Source organism: Condylostylus longicornis, unplaced genomic scaffold, assembly GCF_029603195.1.
Source record: "Condylostylus longicornis isolate FDR11 unplaced genomic scaffold, ASM2960319v2 ptg000055l, whole genome shotgun sequence".
NCBI lineage: Eukaryota > Metazoa > Arthropoda > Insecta > Diptera > Dolichopodidae > Condylostylus > Condylostylus longicornis.
The window spans coordinates 9,051,845-9,072,586 of record NW_026578024.1 but is presented as its reverse complement, the minus strand read 5'-3'; the positions used below and the strand labels follow the sequence as shown (position 1 = coordinate 9,072,586).

General features: G+C 21.2%; 1 protein-coding gene across 2 annotated transcripts; it reads right to left on the bottom strand.

The window, feature by feature from the left end:
- Positions 1-3,546: 3,546 nt before the first annotated feature.
- On the bottom strand, positions 3,547-19,064 carry LOC129611649 (probable maleylacetoacetate isomerase 2). 2 transcript variants are annotated; one of them, XM_055524876.1, is made up of 4 exons: positions 18,891-19,064; positions 4,327-4,504; positions 3,900-4,230; positions 3,547-3,764 (listed from the first exon to the last, which is right to left on the bottom strand). In XM_055524876.1, exons 1-4 carry the CDS (start codon positions 18,912-18,914, stop codon positions 3,638-3,640), a joined length of 660 nt encoding a protein of 219 aa, XP_055380851.1. In that variant the 5' UTR covers positions 18,915-19,064; the 3' UTR covers positions 3,547-3,637. The 2 variants fall into 2 exon arrangements, with proteins under 2 accessions (XP_055380851.1, XP_055380850.1); XM_055524875.1 differs by lacking the exon at positions 18,891-19,064 and having other exon boundaries at positions 4,327-4,694.
- Positions 19,065-20,742: the final 1,678 nt, after the last annotated feature.

Here is a 20,742-nt window from a genome sequence, read left to right as displayed (position 1 = left end):
GTAGGTAAAATACCATTTTAGAGAAAAGTGACAAAATTATTTCGGTCTCAAAACTAGAAGAGAATTTAATATGGTTTAAAATTTTTTGATAAATGAATGGCGAGTTTTTAATAGGCTAGAAGACTTGGGAAATGGTAGAACGTTGTGGCAAGGATGCCAAATATTGAGGAATTTAAATTGATGTCAAATTTGTACAGGTGATAATTTATTAAAGTTTTCGTTTGTTTTAAGAAACATTGTCTCAATAACAAAACGATAAGTTTGAAGGTACGAATTAATATAAGTATGTATGTAATAGAAAAATTCTTTAAATATATTTGAATTTTCAATAATTTAAAATTTTATGCGCTGTTAAAATATTTGTACTCCTATTTTGTATAACATAAAATATATATTATATCCAATTTTAAATCAAATTATTTATTTTCACCAAAATTTTAGTAAATAAGTGATTATTTTTTTAATTATAAGAAATATTTTATACTTTAATAGTGTATATTATTTAAAATATATAAAATTTAAAATAGATTTTTTTATTTCTTTAACAGAGTTAATAGTAAAATTATTTAATCAAAAGTACATGTACACAGGCAGTAACCATATTGTAATTTTGAAAGCCCAAAAATTTAATTAAATAATTATTTCATAGTTTCTCCTCCTCTTTTTTTTCAATTCTATTTATTCTCTATTTGTTTTTCAAAGATATTTTATTTTTTTTTCTATTTTTATTAGAAATACAATTAAAAATATAAAGATTAATTTTCTATTTTTCATTTTTTCAATTCAGTTTGTTTGTTTGTGCTATTTTGTTATACAAGTATGTAGTTACTATGTCGTTAATTATTATTGTTATTTATGTAGAAAAAAGTTTTCATATATTGTTTCATTGTTTTATTTTTGTACTTTATAAGGAATTTTGTTTTTGTATTTTATTTATGATTATTTTATTTTTTTTTTCTATATAAAATTTTTAAAATTGCATATAAAATATACAAAAATGTCAATGAAGTTAATAATTAAAATTTGCAAAAAAAAAAAAAAAATGTTAAATTATGTTCAAAAATATTTATTCAATATGTTTGATGTTTATTTTTCCGAATCTTCAATTTTTGTAAATGTTTTAAAATTAAGACAATTTCCTACAACTCGAAAAAAATATTTTATTAGTGCTTCTACGATAATTTTTAATTTAATAAACACTTTATTATCTTCGAAAAAGTTTTGATTGGTTTTGAAGAACCATCGATATTTTCAATATAATTTATTTTCTGCGCTGAATTATGTAGTAAAACAGCATTATTGCAATGCTGAAGTCATGGATTTTATATTTATATGCGCATTCAATTATGTGTTTTTTTTTCGAATCTAAGTAAATTTTCTTTATTTTATAATATTTAAGAAAATTAATATATGTGTGTATGTATGGATGTATTATTGTTTTTAGTACTATTTTGTTTTTTGTAAAAAATCTGAAAAATAATTTATTTAGTAAAAATAAGGTAGAATATTATGCGCGTATATATAAAAAAGCGAAAAAAAAGCTTATTGTCGCATTAAATTTATGATTATAATACTTGTAGTCGAACTTGTAGATTAGATAAATTAAGACTAAGTTGAAATAAAAAATATGTACACACATACATATTTGTACATACGTACATGTGTATATTGAATAGATCTATTAAATAAGATCGACTGACAGAATTGCGTAAAATAAATTCATGTATGCTTCAAATTCATGTATGCTTTTGGAAATTTATTATTTTAGTTTAATATTAATTGGGAATTTCAAATAAAAAACTAGATTTGATAATTTTAAAACTTTTATATAAATGTTTTATAACGGTTTGAATTTTTGAATTACATATAAAATAAATTACAAAAATTTGTCAGATACCTATGGTAACTTTTTAATAAGTTCATGGACTTTAATAGTAATAATTAATTGCTTAATTTTGTTGAAAGGTTTTTAAAATATTTTTATATTAATACTTGGTTGTATTAATTGTTATTAATTCTAATTTAATTTTTCTTATCAATTATAATTTTTCATATAATTTTCATAAGATTAATATTTGTGTATCTGTCATTGAATATTAAATTTTTTGTTGGAAATGAATAAACGAAAAAGTCCATTGTTCGATTTTTAAAAGCAAAAATCTAATTGATTAACTAAAAGAAGATTTTCTCTTTATACAAATCCATGCATTGTATAAGCTATTGAACTGAATCAACTGTTCGGCGTTTGTCAACACAAAATTAGTGTAATTGACCTTTTTAATAATATTTTAAGAAAAAGTGTGCATACATGTATATTATGCTTTTATCTTGTTCCGATAATAAGCTTTTCACGATTATTTCAAATGAAATGAAAAAACTAGAATTAAAATATAAAAAATGTTAAAATGAAAAATTTCTAAATTTATATTGCTTTAATTTATAAACTATTGCAAAAAATCTACATAGGACGAAAACAAAAATAGTAAGACATTTTTACATCAATGCATATGGTCAATTTGATTTGGATGAAAAATTAGGTGTTATAATTTAATTTAAAGGAGGGGCATTTCATATGATTGTTTTGCATGATTCGGATACTCTTTATTGGATATAATTATGTATGTAGCTATTCGGATTTATTTTTTGTTTTTGGTTATTTTGAGTTTTTCTTAGATGCCATTTGAAAAATTTTTAATTTAATTTTATGAAAATAATTTTTAAGTTCTTATATAATGTTTTTTTTTTTTTACTTACAATCTAGTACAAAATTAAGAGTATTTATCATTTTTTGTATGTTCCATAAATTATTTTGGATTTTTTTTTTAATATAAATTTTGAAAATATAAATGAAATTTGTATTTATATTTCCATTTTTTTTTAATATCTCCTTATTATTATACAATTTAAATTTTGATCACATTCCAAAACGAACAAATTTTTTATTTTTTTCTTATTTTCATTAAATATTAAATTTTTGTTTAAATTTTTAAATTTAAAATTTGATTTTTTTAAAAAATACATACAACTATTAAGTCAAATTATATATTTTGTTTTTAATTCTTTTTAAGAACATTTTCACGTTACTCTCTGTTTTATCAATCTTAAATACTATAATTTTGAAAATAAAGAATGAATAGTAGAAAAAATAATTATTTTATATTGATTAGAAATAATAAAAAAGAAAATAGTTATTTATTAAAGTATATTAAAATAAAAAAAAATATTTATATGTATAAAGTTGCGTTAGACGCTGGCATTTTCCAAAAACAAAAACAAAAAAAATACAAAATAAATGCAAATAAACAAATATTTTATTTTGTATTACAGTTTTACTTCATTCCGTTTTGAATTTAATTATATTAAATTTAATAATTTTTAAAAATTTTTATCTCAGTTTTGAAAATTTTATTTTTTTTTGTAAATATAAAGGGTTTTTTTTTATAGGTTATAATGATATATACTGTTTTGTATATATATATATTTATATGTATGTATATATATATTTATATTTAATATAATAATATGAAATCTTAACACAATTGAGTTTGTCTTTTTATGTTTTGTTTTTTTTTTTTTATAAATTCAATTTCTGTTTTTTGCTTTTTCTCTGTGATGTTGAGGAATTATTTGCTTGGGTTCATTTGGCAGCTTCTGGTGGACAATCTGGTTGATTTGATGGATGAGCTGCACGAAATGCTGGATGCCCTTCTAATTCACGATCTATACGCAATATAATTGGATAAGGACGAAGATCAACATGGAATCTAAAATATAATAGTTATTTTTATTAAAAATAATCAATTGCAACTATGTATATTTAATTGTTATGAATTGATTGTTTTTATATTTTATTATTATATATTGATTTGTTTATTTATAAATAATATATATATATATACCTTCTAGCATTAAAAACTTGTGGTACCAAACAGCAATCAGCCATAGTTATTTCATCACCAACACAAAATTTACCAGCTGATGTTGATAAAACTTTTTCAATTGCTCGAAATCCTCTTGTTATCCAATGTTGTGCCCATTCTTTTTTCTTTTCTTCACCAACATGTATTAATACTATTAAATTTTGTAATGGTTGTATACCAGAACAAATTATTTCACATAATTCCCGTACTTTGGCACGTTTATGGACATCTTGAGGTAGTAATGGACGCTGTGGACGAGTCTCCTCCAAATAATGCATTATTGCTAGTGATTCAATCAATGTGTGACCATCTTAAAATTGTATTTAAATTATTTTTTTTTTGTTTGTATTTCAGTGTTAATGAAATTTTAGAATGTTATTAAGAAAATATTTAAATTTCAATATACCAATTTGTAACGCTGGAACTTGCTCCATTGGATTAACTTCACGGTATTCATTACAGTGTTGTTCTCCACCAGATTTAATTAAACTGATTGGTTTAATGTCATATGGTATTTCTTTCAAATTTAGTGCTATACGAACACGCCACGAGCAGGAGCTCCTCCAATATGAATAGAGCACCGGCTTATCATTTGTAATTGTTGATGAATTTGTTGTTGAAATGAAAGAAGTAGAAGAAGAATTCATGATTTTAAAATTTTTACTTTTATTTAAATTTTGTGTTGCTAACAGAGTAAAAGATTTAAATCGACTGATATTTTTTAAGAAATTTAAATTCATTCTGAAGATACAAGTTTTTTTTTTTTGCTATTTATATAAAATAATCTAGACCTGTCTGATTTTGTTTTTTTTTATCGGTATTTTTTATTTTTGCCTCCAAATGAAAATTTTAATGTTTTTATTATTGTATTTATTTTTTATTCAAATTAAGATAACATTCTCTTAAATTTTTGCTTTAGAACTTGTTTTTTAGAATTTATTATATAAATTTTGTTTATATGTACTTATGAATATAAATTTTGATATTAGCTTGTATACTCTAGTTTTACGCATATATGAAGAGTTTTACTATTCTATAGAATCTATATAATACTACTTAAAGGTATATAATTATATGATGATAAGCTTTATATTGATGAAGCTCTGAGAGTTCAGGTGTTTTTGATATGAAATTTTAAATTCAACTGAGAAAAGCATTATTTTCAATTTATACTTCTAAGTGCAACTTATTGAAAATTTTATGTACATGTATAAATTATATGCAATTTAGTATTTAAAAAAAAATTAAAAGCTCAACATATTTATTACAAATAGTGATTATTATTGTGCAAATAAAATATATAACTCTATATTCAATGCTGATAATTTAATAAAAGATTCGTAAAGAGATTGAGAGAGCTTTAAAATAGTAAATTCCAGCTTGTGTATAACATATAGAAAAGCGAAATATACCTTACAGTTTTATTGTTTTCTAATTAAGTTTATTATAATTTGTATTAAAATTGAAACATAGCTTTGTATATATTAAAAAAGCTTTGACTATATTTTATTTATCATTTTATAAACAACAAGAAAGTCACATTTAAGAATGCGCAAATAATTCCATACCCATAATTCCATACACGGTCCGAGATCATTTAAATGTTATAGAAATTTATAAATTAAGCAATTTACTGTATGATTTTAGTTATAATTTAACAAAATACTGGAGTGGAAAACATTGAAAAATTTAAAATCTTTAAACTTTTTCAGGGGCCAATTACGAACTAATCTAGGTGTAATCTACTTGTTGAACAAGTCAGATTTAGGTAGTTTCCTTGTTTCCTTTCATTATTTTCGATTTCATTATGTTTGCAAAATAATTAATAAATCATTATCATGAAAATGAGGAGTAATTTATATTTCTAGTCTAATAGTATAGAAAATAAAATTTTACTAAATGAACCACCCCTTGATATTCATTGTGATCTTTTTTTTTTTGTTGCTAATTTATTAAATAATTTAATATACAATAAGAGATTTCATTTTGGATCAATTTAATAACTATATTTTATTTGAAACTTCTTTGCACCTCTCTTTCTGGCGTCTTATTACCCCTCAAAGTAAAGCTTGAATATTACAGTAACGGTAACATTTTCCCATGTACATGCTTATAACTAGACAAAATTGATTTTCAGTCAGTTTCATTCGTTATGGTTTTTCTATTAGGTAATTTTTTATTAATAAATTATCATTATGAAAAATTTCTCCTAAATTTATGCAAAATTTTATGGTAATAAGAGAAATTGTTTTAATAGAATGTTTCTAATATTTATACCTGCAAAAATATGTAAAAAACACAAATTCTGTTAAATTTAAATTTTTACATTTACATCGAATTTATTCTTTTGTCCTAATTTTATTTAATATGAACAGTAAATTTTGTATTTTTATTTATTTTTAAGATTTTTTAGGTAGGGCATATGAGAAATGGTATAAAATTTATTAAATTGCAAAATCTTATAAAATAGTTTTCATAATTATACGAACCTGTTGAGTTTCATTATTTATATATTAAAAAAAAATATTTTTCCTCGTTTCATTACAAATTTTCAAACTCATCTCAAGATTTCTTCAAAATTTCTTTTTTACAATTTCAATATTATTATCTAAATTTTATTGGGGGATAAAATGAATTTACAATCAAAGAGGAAAAAATTCCTGTGAAATTCTCAATGTTCAAATATTGTAAAAAATAAAACAATGAGAACCGAGCAAGAAAAAACCAAGAAAATTGGGTACATTTCTTAAAAGAAAAATTTATAAATTATTATTTTATATGTATACATACATAATAATATGTTATGTTTACATATACATGTATGTATGAAAAAAAAACATGTTATAATATTCTTGTTATTAAAATTCGTATCACAGGTGGATTTAATATATATGTACGTATATGTTTGATACATTCATATATATGAGAAGAAAGTTCATTGTCCTAAATCACTAAATCATAATAATAAAAATAAAAATTTCAGGTAAAATTAAATTTTTTCTGAAAAAAAAATAATAAAAATGGAGATCGATGACCTCAAAATCAATATATGTATGTATACATGTACATACAATACAAATAAATATATATGTAATATTATTATATATATAGACAGCGCATAACATATGTATATAAATACATATAATTATTTACATAATTTGTTATTAAGCCTTTAAGCACAATATAAAAAAAAAGAAACAAATGAAAAAGAAAAAATATAAAAAATGAAAAAAGGATATTAGAAAATGAGGAAATATTATTATGTTAATAAATTCTTTTTAATTATTTTATTCGCATTATATAACACAATAATATTGTATGAATTGTGAGTCTCCACATGTATTTGTAAATTTATAATAATATTCATTTTTTAATTTTTCCTTTTTATATATTTTTTTATTAAAATTTGACATGACATCTCTCTACTTGACTATCTATATACATTTTGAATTAATTTAGTATGAGTAATTAATGTTGTAATTAAATAAATAAGAATTAAATACATAAATGTATATGTATAAAAGCGATACGTATATGTATGTACGTATATTAAAGTATTTATTTTATTTAATGTTTCTGTTTGTATTGTATTCTGTAAATAATCAACAAAACAAAAAAAATTTTTATTATTTTACTCTTTTTGACACATTTTAAAAAAAGTTTGCTCAATATTATTATTGAATAGTGCTTATTATTATTATTTCATTCTGTCTGTCTGTCTGTCTGTTTACAAAAATTCAACGTTAACGATACAAGATGAAACTTTGTGCGCCGATAGATCACTTATAATGAAGGTATTACTTATCAATAATTATATAAGAATTTTTATATAAATATTTTATATAATTATTGATAAGTAATATAAAGTTTTTTATATTCACTTTTCCAACTTTGGTCAATAAGAAAAAGTTTCAAGTTTCAAAGTCGTAAAAGAGCAAGCTTTTTATTTTTTTTGTAAACTATCATATCCAAAGCAAAAGTAATTTGTAAATTCTTACAAAAGGTCAGAAATTCTTAATTCTATAATAAAAAAAAAAACATCAGTGTATCCAAGTGATCCTTCAAACTGTAATAAAAAAACTGGTTTTTCTTCAATTTTCATTTTAATTTTCTTTCTACGAGTATGCAATAATTCAGAAGTAGTTCAAATTTTAACTCTTTTTTTATTTTATTTTTCTTGCTTACTCCTCAATTGTTTTTTTTTTAAATTTGCAGAATGTCAATAACTAAATTCGAGCTCTAACAACTAAATTCGAGTAAGAACTTTTCGAAAATAAAAGATAGCACCTAAATGTATGCAAAATCATATAGAAGCTAGAGTATTGCTATTATACAATAATTTTCATTATTTAGACTTAAATCAATAAAAAAATATCTAGAAGCTACTCCAGCAGGAAATGTGCTATCCTTACAAAGATTATTATTGAGAATATTATTTAAATATCTTAAATTTTCTATTATCTTTTCACGTCATATTTAAATATACATAGCTATATAAAATCTATATCTTTCTTATTAAAATATTACAAAATACCTACAAAATATTAATTTATTCTTTTCATTATTTTGAATATAGTACCTACTTAAAACAGTATACTATTTTGTTAATGTATTTGTTGATAATAAATAATGATATACATTTTTATGTGGAATACATAATAATATAGTTATGTATAAATCTTTAAATAGAGAAGTAAATAATAACAATAATAATAATATTAAAAGTGAAATGTAAGAAAAACAAAATAATCAAAAAGAGAAAACGAAGAATGACAGCGAAAAGTATAGGAAAACAGTTTTTAAATAAGTTATTCAGCTGTAAAAAGTTCATGTCCTTAAGGATCGTTAACCTTGCTCATACTATCATTCTTTTTTTTTATATTCTCATATTTATTTTTTTTTTTGATTATGTATTTGTTTTTTTTTTTGCTTTTTGTGTGTTGTGAGAAAAAATCCAGATAAATATTTAATAAAATAAATAAAATTTTTTATATAAAATCATTTTAAATTATATTTGTGTAGATGTATATATATATAGTATCATTATGTATGTATGTATATATGTACATAGTAATAAATTAGTTTATGTAGGTATTTAAATATAAGATATTTTATTATATTTTTAGAGTAAAATAAAAAAAAAGGAAAGAAAAAACAAAATATGCTTAGAAATTAAAATTCTAACGAATCAAAAAAGAGAAATAAAAATTCTAAAATTCTCTTATTCTATCAATAATTATATTTTTCACATTAATATACAAAATATATTATGTACATATAAATATATAATTACATATATATATATATATAACAAAAATGCCTGCCTATTTTTATTATATTATATAAACAAAGTTTGGTAATTATATATCAACATTATTTTTCTAAATATGTATAGGTAATTTAAGTATATATATACATATATATATATAGATATGTTTTATATAATACATATGATAATTTTTATAAATATAATGCAAACAAAAACAAAGTTATATTAAAAAAAAAACATCCTTAATATTATAAATATAAACTAAATTTCAAGGACCTTCATTTACTTTGTATATCAATATATGAAAAATGATTTCTATACATACAAAGATATGTATATATATATCAATATATATATGTATATATATCAGCATATATATATATATATATATATATATATATCAATAAGATATATGCACATATAAAATTTAATTTATTTATAAAAATTTATCCTTATATATTTATAATTATATAATATATAGTAAAAAAAATTAAAAAAAAAAAACACAAAAAAAAATATAAATAAAGTACCTAAAATATACAAAAATTCGAAAGAAATTTCCTTTTTTTTTATATAATAAATATATGTATTTATATAATATATATTTATATGTGTATATTTTATGTTTTATGTTTTCATATTTGTGATTTTGTTTTTTTTTTTCGGGTACCCAGATTTCGGTCATTGAACCCAACATGCGTACAAAATTAAGTATGAGGAAGTAAAATAAAGTTTATTTTATTTTATATTTTCAAAAGGACAACAACCTTATATTCTTGGAATTGTGTGAGATCGCGTAGGCATATAACATGCTTAATATTATTTCTGTTATCTTTTAAGTATATATACATAAACATATTTATGTACGGATATTATTAAAATTCTTATATAATATACATATATATATCAATATTTTGGACAAGTATAATGGTATGTAAGTATATTTTGCAAAAAAAAAATAAAATAAAAAAGGAAAAATACAAAAAAAAAATAATAAAAAAAGAAAATTACTTATACATGTAATTGAGAGGATTGTAAAGAAAACTAAAATAAGTTAACAAGAATAAATATGAATAAAAAAAAGGTATATAAAAGAAAAAGGCAAAAAAAAAAGGACGAATAAACGCAAAACAAAAGAAAAGAGGGAAAAGAATTCAAAGTAAGAGATGAATTTAATATAAAGAAATAATAATTTTTGGGTTGGGTAGGGTCCTACGGTTTTTACTTTTGTGTTTTTCTTTTCTATAAAATTGTTCTCTCTTATGTACACATATATATATATATATAGCATAATATATCCCAAAGTTGGTATAGGTACTTATATTAATTTTTTTTTGTTGCTGTAGTTGTTGTTTTATGTTGATTTCCTTTATTATTTTTTTTTGTATCCTTGAAATAATATTAACAAATACGAAGAGAAAAGAGAAATTTTTATATATTTTATATATATTTATATATAAATATGTGTAGCTCTATATATACATGTTTATATAATTTATTTTATTACTTATTTTGTAATTGAGTATAGAAATGAGAATTGGAATGAAAAGCTTAACAATTATATGAGAAAATATAAAGTTTTCCTTTATATTTTTAATTTATTTTTATACAATAAATACCCTTATATAATTTTGAAATTGTTATACTCTATACTACTAAAAAAATATAAATTATTTGATTTTTTTTAATTAAAAAACAATTTTGAAGATCTTTAATTTTTTTTGTTAAAATTATTCTTATACAATAATTATTAAAAATAATGTGTGTAACAAAACAAATTAAGCGAGTATTTTATAATAAATTCCTTATATCAACAAAAATTTCTTATTATGCTTATATGTATTATATAATATATATTATTTATTCGTATATATAACTTAGAAATAAATAAATGTATTAATGTATATGTGTGTGAATATTTCGAAAGTGAAAGGAATTAAAAAAAAACTAAAGAAAAAATTATTAAACTTTCAATTTCATTTTTAAACATCTGATAAATACACTTACTTATACATACTCAATACATATGCATATTGAAATATATATGTACATAATATAAAGATCTTTTTTATTTGCTTATATATTTTGGATGATTTAGTTTTCTATTATAAGGTTTGTTTAAAAATTGCATTTGGAAATTTTTAGGATTTTCTCTCAAGGCCGTTCGATTATATTAATTTTATATAATTTAATTTCTCAATATACAATGTATATGTAAATATACATATATTAATTGTATATGTGCTCATTATATATTTATAGTTTTGTAACAACATTATATATCTATAGTAGATGTACATTAAATTTAATATTCGTATGTTAAATTGGTGGAAAATTTCATACTCTAAAAATATATGTAAACATAATAAATATATACGTACATTTATATAATTCATTATGAGAGTAATGTCCGTCAGATTACCTACATGAATATTTTTTAAATTCAAAAAAAAAAAAAAGAAAAATGAAAAATATTTTATAAGTTGAAAATAGTTTTAATATTCTCTAGAAAAAAAATCATCCCTATATTTTCTCTCTCTTTAAATATAATATTAAATTTTGTAACATTAACAATGATATACATAATTTGATAATTTATATATATAAGAGAATAGATAGGGAATAATAGAGAAAATATGTAGTATTGAAGAGAGTTGCAACCTCTTAACTGATTAATTAATATTTGTAGGTTGCGTACATATTCCTTGAAGAATAAATAAAAAATTTGTTCAAGGATAATTTAAAGAATTTTCGTTTGAGTTCAATACACTTTGTAAGTGATTTTAATAAAATAAATTGTATAATAAAAATGATATATGTAGGTATACTGCAAGAAAAATTATGTATAATAATTATTATGTGCATATGAAAATGAGGTATGTGTATACATAAAAATTTACATTAATATCGTAATATTTTATTACGATATTAGAGCAGCAATATAAATTCAACTCAAACTCAAATTAATACGAAAATATTTGATAACGGGAAAAATTATATCCAAAACTAAGTGCATATTATGAAAAGTATCCAAATTAAAAATAAAATTTAATCTTAGACATATTAAAAATGTGAAGTAGTTAATGAAATAATATAATAAACGTTTATTAATATTTATAATTTTTAATTTGTATTGTAATTATAATAACGTAATAAAATCTTAAATTAATTTCAAAATCAAACAGTATCATAGGTTAAATCATTGGTCAATTAAAATTATGTAATACTGCAGAAGTTTTCTTAAAATCCGATAATTCTATTTTTGGCCAATTTTAATTAATAATGGAAATTAATTAATAACTATTAAATTTTTATAAGGCTGAACAACGACTTGAAAACTTTCTAAAACAACTAAATGAAAAAAGTACTCAAGATTCGTTTTGAAAACTTACAAATTGTCTTACTGAAAAATTTTAATTTTCGGGTTTTTATGTTTTGGAAAAATTTTACAAAACTGTATTCATTAATATTATTATGAATGAAAGTGATTGAATTAATTATAATGCAAGTGATATGGTAATAATACAGTGGTAAAATAAGGCAATCAGAAAATTTGTGGGTCTCCCTTCAAATGATTTTCCTATGTGTCAAGATGCTGAAAATTTTTTCAACTCTTTTGCCAAATTTGAAAAACTGCATTAGGTAATTCGAATAAAACTAGGTTACCAAAATATTTCATTCGATTTAAAATTCTAAAAAATTTTTAATCTCGTAAAGTAGAATTTTTTTTCGTAATTTATTACAAATGAAAAAAATTTTAAAGAGTGCTTATAGAAGTGTGGGAATTAATTTTTCTGAAACGTTAATTATATAATAAACTCAACCCATTGTATTTCTTTTTTAATTTATTATTTAAATCCTCAACTTATTTAATTAATAAAATTGAAAAATATTTAAAGAAGAATGAGAATAATTAAGAGTAATCGAGTACTTTCAGAAGTTGCTTTAGGTAAGCATAATTTTTAGAAATTTTTGTATTTTTCTTTGAATTTTATAAATGAGTAGCGAATTTGAACGTAATTTTTACAAATTACGAAAAATGGGGAAAGAAATAAAAATTTTTAATTTTAATTTTTTGAGATAAAAAATTTTATTTACACGAAATTAAACACATTTTTCGATGTTACACACGAAGTGTGCATATGTATGTACCTACATAAAAAAAAATCGAATAAAAGAAATTTTTTTTTCAACAAAAAAAGTTAAGAGTCAATAATATATTTTATTAGCTTAAAATTTATATTCAATATGCGAGATAACTCATAACTGTGCATACTTTTAGGCGTCTGCGTTTTAATACAATAATATAATCGCCTAGTTTTATAATATTGACACGATTAGTAAACAAGTAGTGAAAGACACCTTTCTCCTTATCCTAAGAAACGGATTGCGTAATTTTTCAACACACTTCACCAATTTCAAATATACAAAAACAATATGTAATACCTTCTACAATAATGCATGCATTATAGATAAATAAAAATTTATGTAAAAATTTTGAATTGGTATTGTTGTGCTTCATTAAATCACAAAACTATTAATTCTATTTAAGAATAATTAAGCTTAAGAATTATTGCTGAATTCAGTAGTTAAGAATGTTAATAATGTTCTAATCCGAAAGCTGTATATATTATAATAACGGCTAAAAACTATAATGACAAACATAGGATTTTGCTGTACCAATACATAGATTTTGTGTGTATGTATATACGTATATAAAATTAAAAATGTTTAAACATATACAATTTTCCATTATATTACTGCACATATTAACAATTTTATGTAACCCTTATTATGGTACATTTCAAATAAGACTTAAATTTCTCTAAATAAAGCTGGAATAATTTGAAAAAGCCTCTTATTTATAGTATATTTGTTGATTTTTGGTTTTTTTTTTTGATTGTGCTGCAACATCAAATAACGAATGTGTCTAACATTTTAAAGGCTTATAAGTGTTTTATATTTCACACAAAAATATTTAATTATGTTTACTGCCCGCACTGATGACTAAGGACTCACATCAGGAGGTTGCTGCTGTAGGGAAGGTGCTGTACGGAAATGGAGGAGATTGTGATGCACCTTCTTGGCGTGTGTGAGTCTTGGTCTCTTGATAGTTGCGTCCTCTTAGCAAGAAAGCTACGATTAGTCGATCCCCACAAGAAGCTCAAATTTGTTAGAAGAATAAGGTAGAAAGAAATTCACAATTGATCCATCTCTTGGGTGGCGGTGTATTGTTATCCCATATATAATCCCATCTAATCTAATTTAATCCATCCCTGCGAATTTCGTGTTTTAAACTCTAAAAATTTACAAAAGGTGCATTTTTGCACCGTTCTCTTACCCAAAAATATACCCTTAAGTTTTAAATTAATATAAACATTTTTCGAATATCATTACAATGTCATTTCTCCTAAATTTATGTAATATTATATGATGATAAGAAAATTGTGTAATTCATATAATTATGCAAATATAAATATTAGCCCGAACTGTTTTGTTTTAACCATGATCAAGTATATTTTATTTTAATATCAATAGGAAATAATATGTACGTATTTAATAAATTGTGTGCTTCCATTTTTATTTCATTCAAAGCATTATTTATTTGAAAAACTAAAGGAAATTTACTTTTAACAAAAGGTCCCCTCCTGATTACCATATTTCTATATAGAATTCGGATAAGCAATATATTTAAAAATTTTTTATATTTGAACGAACAGTCATTTGTTTTTAATCTATTAAAATAAATTTTCCTTTCATTTCTAAGGAATTCTATTTAAAATTTGCTTAATGTAAAAAATAATTGTAGAAATTTAAAAAAAAAAAACAAATAATTATTGTTCTCTTATACATATATACAGTATTTTTTAAGTACACTACTCAAATAAGAATTAAAATATTGAGTCATAAAGACTTAGAAAAGGATTTCTAATATGGAAAATTTTAACCCGTATTTAAAAACAAAAAAAAAAAAAATTTCATTTCAAAAACCTTGAAGTTAAGCTTATATTACATAATAAGTGTCTTGAACTGTGTGTTGTGGTAGGTATTCCAAACAACAAAAATTTTATATAGGTATACAAACAATTGTTGGCTGTTACCAACGCCAATTTATATACCTATACAAACATATTTATATAATATGCATTTATATATATATATATATATATAGTAAATTTGATATCATTTTAATTCTAGCGTTAATAGTCGTTAAGATCGTTACAAAAAAGAAAATGAAAAAAAATAAATGCGGTCAAATAAAATAATGTTGACTTTTTAAGGTTTATTTGAATTTCAACGTAAAGGGAAATGTATATATATTTAATTTTATATTTATTAGCGCACATATGCGTAGACAGTATACATATATATATATATGTAATATATTAATATTATAACAAAGGATAATATGGAACGGTTTCAGCTGGTAAATAAAAAATATGTACGCATAATGACAAAAATGAAACTGAATATGTGCGTATACAAAAAAAAATAAGTTGTTGTTTTCTTGCAGACTATTGTGCGTAAGCGTAACGTTATTCTTCTATATTATTATTGCAATAAAATTAAAAAAAAAAAAAAAAACAAACAAAAATAATTTTCATAATTTTTTAAAGTTCGCATTTTTTTTTGCAACCCTCTTTCTTTTTTTTCTTCTTTTTTTTTTTGTTACCATTTCAACATTACGCATATTATTTTTCTTATTTTTTTTAATTTTTTTTCAAAGGAGTAAATTACAATAGGATAAAACAAAAACCAAAAAACAAAGAAAATTAAAATATAAAAATAAAACTATAACATGGCTCACATATCGTACGTAATATTTCAATAATTTTAAAGAAATACAACAATAAAAAAAAAACAAAAAGCAAAAGAAATAAAAAAGTAGAAAAAAAAAAACGAGAGTAAGAACAGTAGAATTGCATAAGTATTAGTGGAGTGTAAATAAATACCATGTTAAACTAAAAAAAAATATCCTTTTTTTTTCTGTTTCTTGTTAGTTCTTTAATAGCATTAACAGTATGTAGTGGCAGGTCATGTCACAATATATAAAAAAATTTTTTTCTTTTCATATTTACTTTTGTTGTTTTCTTTGTATTTAAATTCCTTTTTTTTGTATGTTTTTCTGTTAGCTTTTATCTTTTCTTTAAAATCCTTATGTACCTATATATGGGGATATTACGTATATATATGTACATTTGTATATTACACACATATATATATATATATAAATGTACTATTATTTCTACGTATATTTTTCTTATTTGAATACGTACCTACTTATAAATATTATTAATATGTCATGTACATATTCGTATAATATACAAAATCTATATAAAATTTATTATGACACACTATACATATGTATAGTAGAAATGGCATATTTACATCTACATATTATATTCATATAATATACAAATTATTATATAAGCAAAAATAAATTGTATATAAATTATGTGTGTATAGTTTTCTATAAAAATGACTCTATAAAAAATCGTATACAGTCTGACACATTTGAGATTTTAAGCGTTTTTTCTATTTAATTTTTTTTTCTTTTCTATTTGTTTTCTTTGTTTTTCTTTTTTCGTTCTTTTCTGTTCCTCTTACACACATATTTAAATATTATATTGAGGTACGTCGTACGTATATATAGGAAAAAAAAAATGAGGATATTTTTAAAATGAAGTTTTTGATTTTTAAAACATTTGTTTTTTTTTTCGCTTTTTTATTTTATGAAGGAAATAAAATAATGGAAAAAAAATAACAAGGAATTGCAAAAATAAATATACATATATGAATATGTGCCATGTTTCCATGCAGAGTTATTAATTCAAGTTAATTCAACCAAAAAACAAAAAAAAAAATTGTGTGAAATTCTTTTTTTTAGCTCCTTTTTCTTTGCTATATATAAAGGTATATACAGGGTGATTCAGTAATAAGTTAGGAGCCATATAGAATCGGGTAGGCGGTGAAAAATGAGTTTGAAATTTGTTCGGAACATATAGTTTTACGTCGTAACCATTTCCGAGCTGCAAAGACTTTAAGAATCATCTCAATTTTCCTCAACCATTTACGTATTTCAATAAAAATCTTAAAATTCAGTTTGTTTTTAGAAAAATCCCTGACTATTGATTAGACCTGAGAAAAATGACAGTGATTATGGCACCGATCCTTTAACCGAAGGGTGTCGGGTTCAAACCCCGGTTAAGTCACTTTAAAAATTATATTTAATTTTTTTTAATTATTTATACTTAATATAAGTATTGTACAAGTAATTTTCATATATATTCATAATATTCGACATTAAAAATTAAGAAAAATAAACAGTAAATTAATAAACTTAAATTAAGAAAGTGCATAAATTCCTTTATATAGCATTTTGAGAGTTTCGAGAAATTTTATATACATTGTTATACATAAAATGAAGAAAATTAGGATTATGCTAAAGTTCGAATGCTTGTGTTTACGAAAAAAAATAAAAAAAGTAAAACCAAATAATGTGCTCTTCTTTATTTTAAGCCCTCTAACAGACCTTTCAAAAACTATTTATTTGAAACTTCTATCTTTTTTGGAACGAAAGTTATAAGTAAAAAAACTTTGATATGTTAAAATTTTCGCCAAATTTTCTTAAAATCACTGTACCTCAAAAAAGGTTTCAATTTGACACTATGTTTCGAACAAAAATTTAACTCATTTTCGATCGTCTACTCGATGGTACATGATTCTTAACTTGTTGCTAAATCACCCTGTATATATGTAGGTACAGAAATAAAGAAAATTTTTTAAACCCAATTTTTTTTTAATATTATAAAAGGAGCCGATGATAATGCATTTTTTATTTGTACTACTTATATATTTACAATAGATGTGTATAATGTAGGTATATGGGCCGATTTTAAAGTGTTATATGTACTAATGTTCTCAATATATAATGCGTTATACTATACAATAAATGCACTTTAAATAGTGTGTAAAAAAGTTATCAATTGTTGAATATTTTCCAATACTTGTGTATTTTTTATATTGCATCACATTGATTTTAAAATTTTATACAATTGAATAATGTCTGATATTATATAATTATTCTGATATTATGAAGTATACAATGAATTTGAGGATAATGCACTTTGTGTTATTGGAAATTAAAAATAAATAAAATAGAACACTTAAATCTCAAATATGTATTTTACACGGTATATACATACATATTATATGATTTAATATAGTAATTGTATGTTAAATTATTTAAGATAAAATAAATATTATTAAGATTTAATTTTATGTACATACATTTATTTCTGAATTATATAATTTAAAATGATTTAAGTGCACCTATATATACCTACATATATTTGTAATTTTGTTATATGAACAACCATTAATTTATTGGGTAAGGTTAGGCTCTTAGAATAATAATAATGCTGTTTTTTTTTTTATTTATAATGCAATAAGAATATAAAATAATATATACAATAATGTTATATAGCAGAGTTATTAGTAAAATTTTAAAAATATTATTGAATTTCTGGCATACTTGCGTATACATTATATTTATTAATAATAAAATAAAAAGGGGAATATTATATTAAATTCTTGAATTTATAATAATTATTTTCTAATATAATTTATGGAATCTTTATACTAAATATTACTCACTGTGAATATATAAAAATAATATTACAAGCTATAGAAATACTTACCTTCGCTATCGCCGATAGCGACATGGCATTATGATACTTGGAGTAATTAATCTTGTGGCCGTGAATTTTTAAACTTGTCAAAGGAAAAAAATTTACAAAACTTTTAAAAATTTGGAATTTCTTCCTTTTTTTTTTACAAAAAACAAAATTATATGATTACTATGTTGTTATTGTTTCTTATTTTATATTTTGGTAAGAATTTATTAATTATTTAAAAAAAAATCAGGAACTCTTTTATTATTTCTCTTATATTTTGATTATTTGTTCTTTTATTGTTTTTTTTATTTATTTTTTTTTCGTATAAACGAAAATTATAAAGTTTCTGAATATTTTTTCTTTCTTCCCTTTTTCCCTAATTTTTTTTTATTCTTTTTTATTTCACAATTTGCACATACAAAATATTAAACATAGAAAAATTTATTTTTAATTTTATATAGAAAAAATATATAAGAGAATATATAATAATTATATTACATATATGTATATAGTAAGTATACTATATATGTATATATATATGTATAATATATATGTTTGAATTTTGAGTATGGATTTCACTTTATATATTAAAAAGAAAAATTAAATTAAATAAAAAAAAAATATGAGATTTTTTTTTGTATTTCTTTTTCACTTCAATAATCACAGAAACTTTTTAAATTTAAATATTTTTATTTAATTATATTTTGTATGAGAATATTTTTTTAAAGGATTTAATTTTCTTTTTAATTTCTAAAATATTCTCCGTACTCAATTGATTACATTCGGGGGTTGAATTGAATTTGGTAGTGGTAAAAATGTAAGTTGGTAAATTCTATAGATGAAAAATGAAAGTCCTTTTGTGTTGATTGTATTTCGTTTTTATATAGAAAAAAAAGAGGATATTTTTTCTACTTATTTTCTTGTTTTTTTTTTTGCCTTTACTTTTTTTCTACTGTTTTTTTTTTGTATATACATAATTTCCCATTAATTTTTAGACATATGATTAAGAATTTTGGGAAATTTTTTTGACAGATGTTTGTAAAATGTATAAAAAACATAATTCTTGACAGATTGGGATTTTTTAAAAATTCACAGTCACTTTTACTACCAATTTCCTTTATTATCAATTTCCATTTGCAATAATTTATTTTATTATTGTTGTATAAATTTTTGGAATAATTTTATATTATAATTTCAAGTAATTCAATAATAATTGATAGAGTGTCTAAACTTAACATTCTGTCAGAGAATACCATCTGAACAAAATCTGAATGTCAACGAATTATTAATAAAATTTAAAAATTATTCTAAAATTTAGTTTAATTACATAGAAAAGAGATGAATTATTAATAGAGTTATGACAATCTACCATTAAAAATATTACATGGACCTTTTTAAATTACGGAAAGCTGTAAAAAAAAACTACCAATTCTAATTTGCTTTAATTTTATTTATTTAAAAATTATTTACTTTTAAAAATTTTTCAAAATGCTATTGTGAATATTATGAAAATCCCAAACATCTGTTATGATTTAATTTCCATTTTGTTTACATAGTTATACATGGTAAGCTTTTTCGTAGAAGTCATTTTAATTTTTATTTTAGATAAACCAAATTTTTTTTATGGTAACTTTACATTTTCTGAGCTTTTTTTCATATAAAACGTACCTCAATAAAACTCTTCTTATAGAAAGTTGATTTAAAAAGATTTAAAAGAGCTTTTTTTCTATATTTTTGTCGTTCTATATACCGGCGTTCTATATAAAATATTTCGGTTCTGTATCGTAAGGACTTTCGTTTATATAACAAGTTAAGTTGAAAATCTCTTTAATAAAGCGACAACTATCGGAGTTTTTTTTTTATAATAATCTGTTCT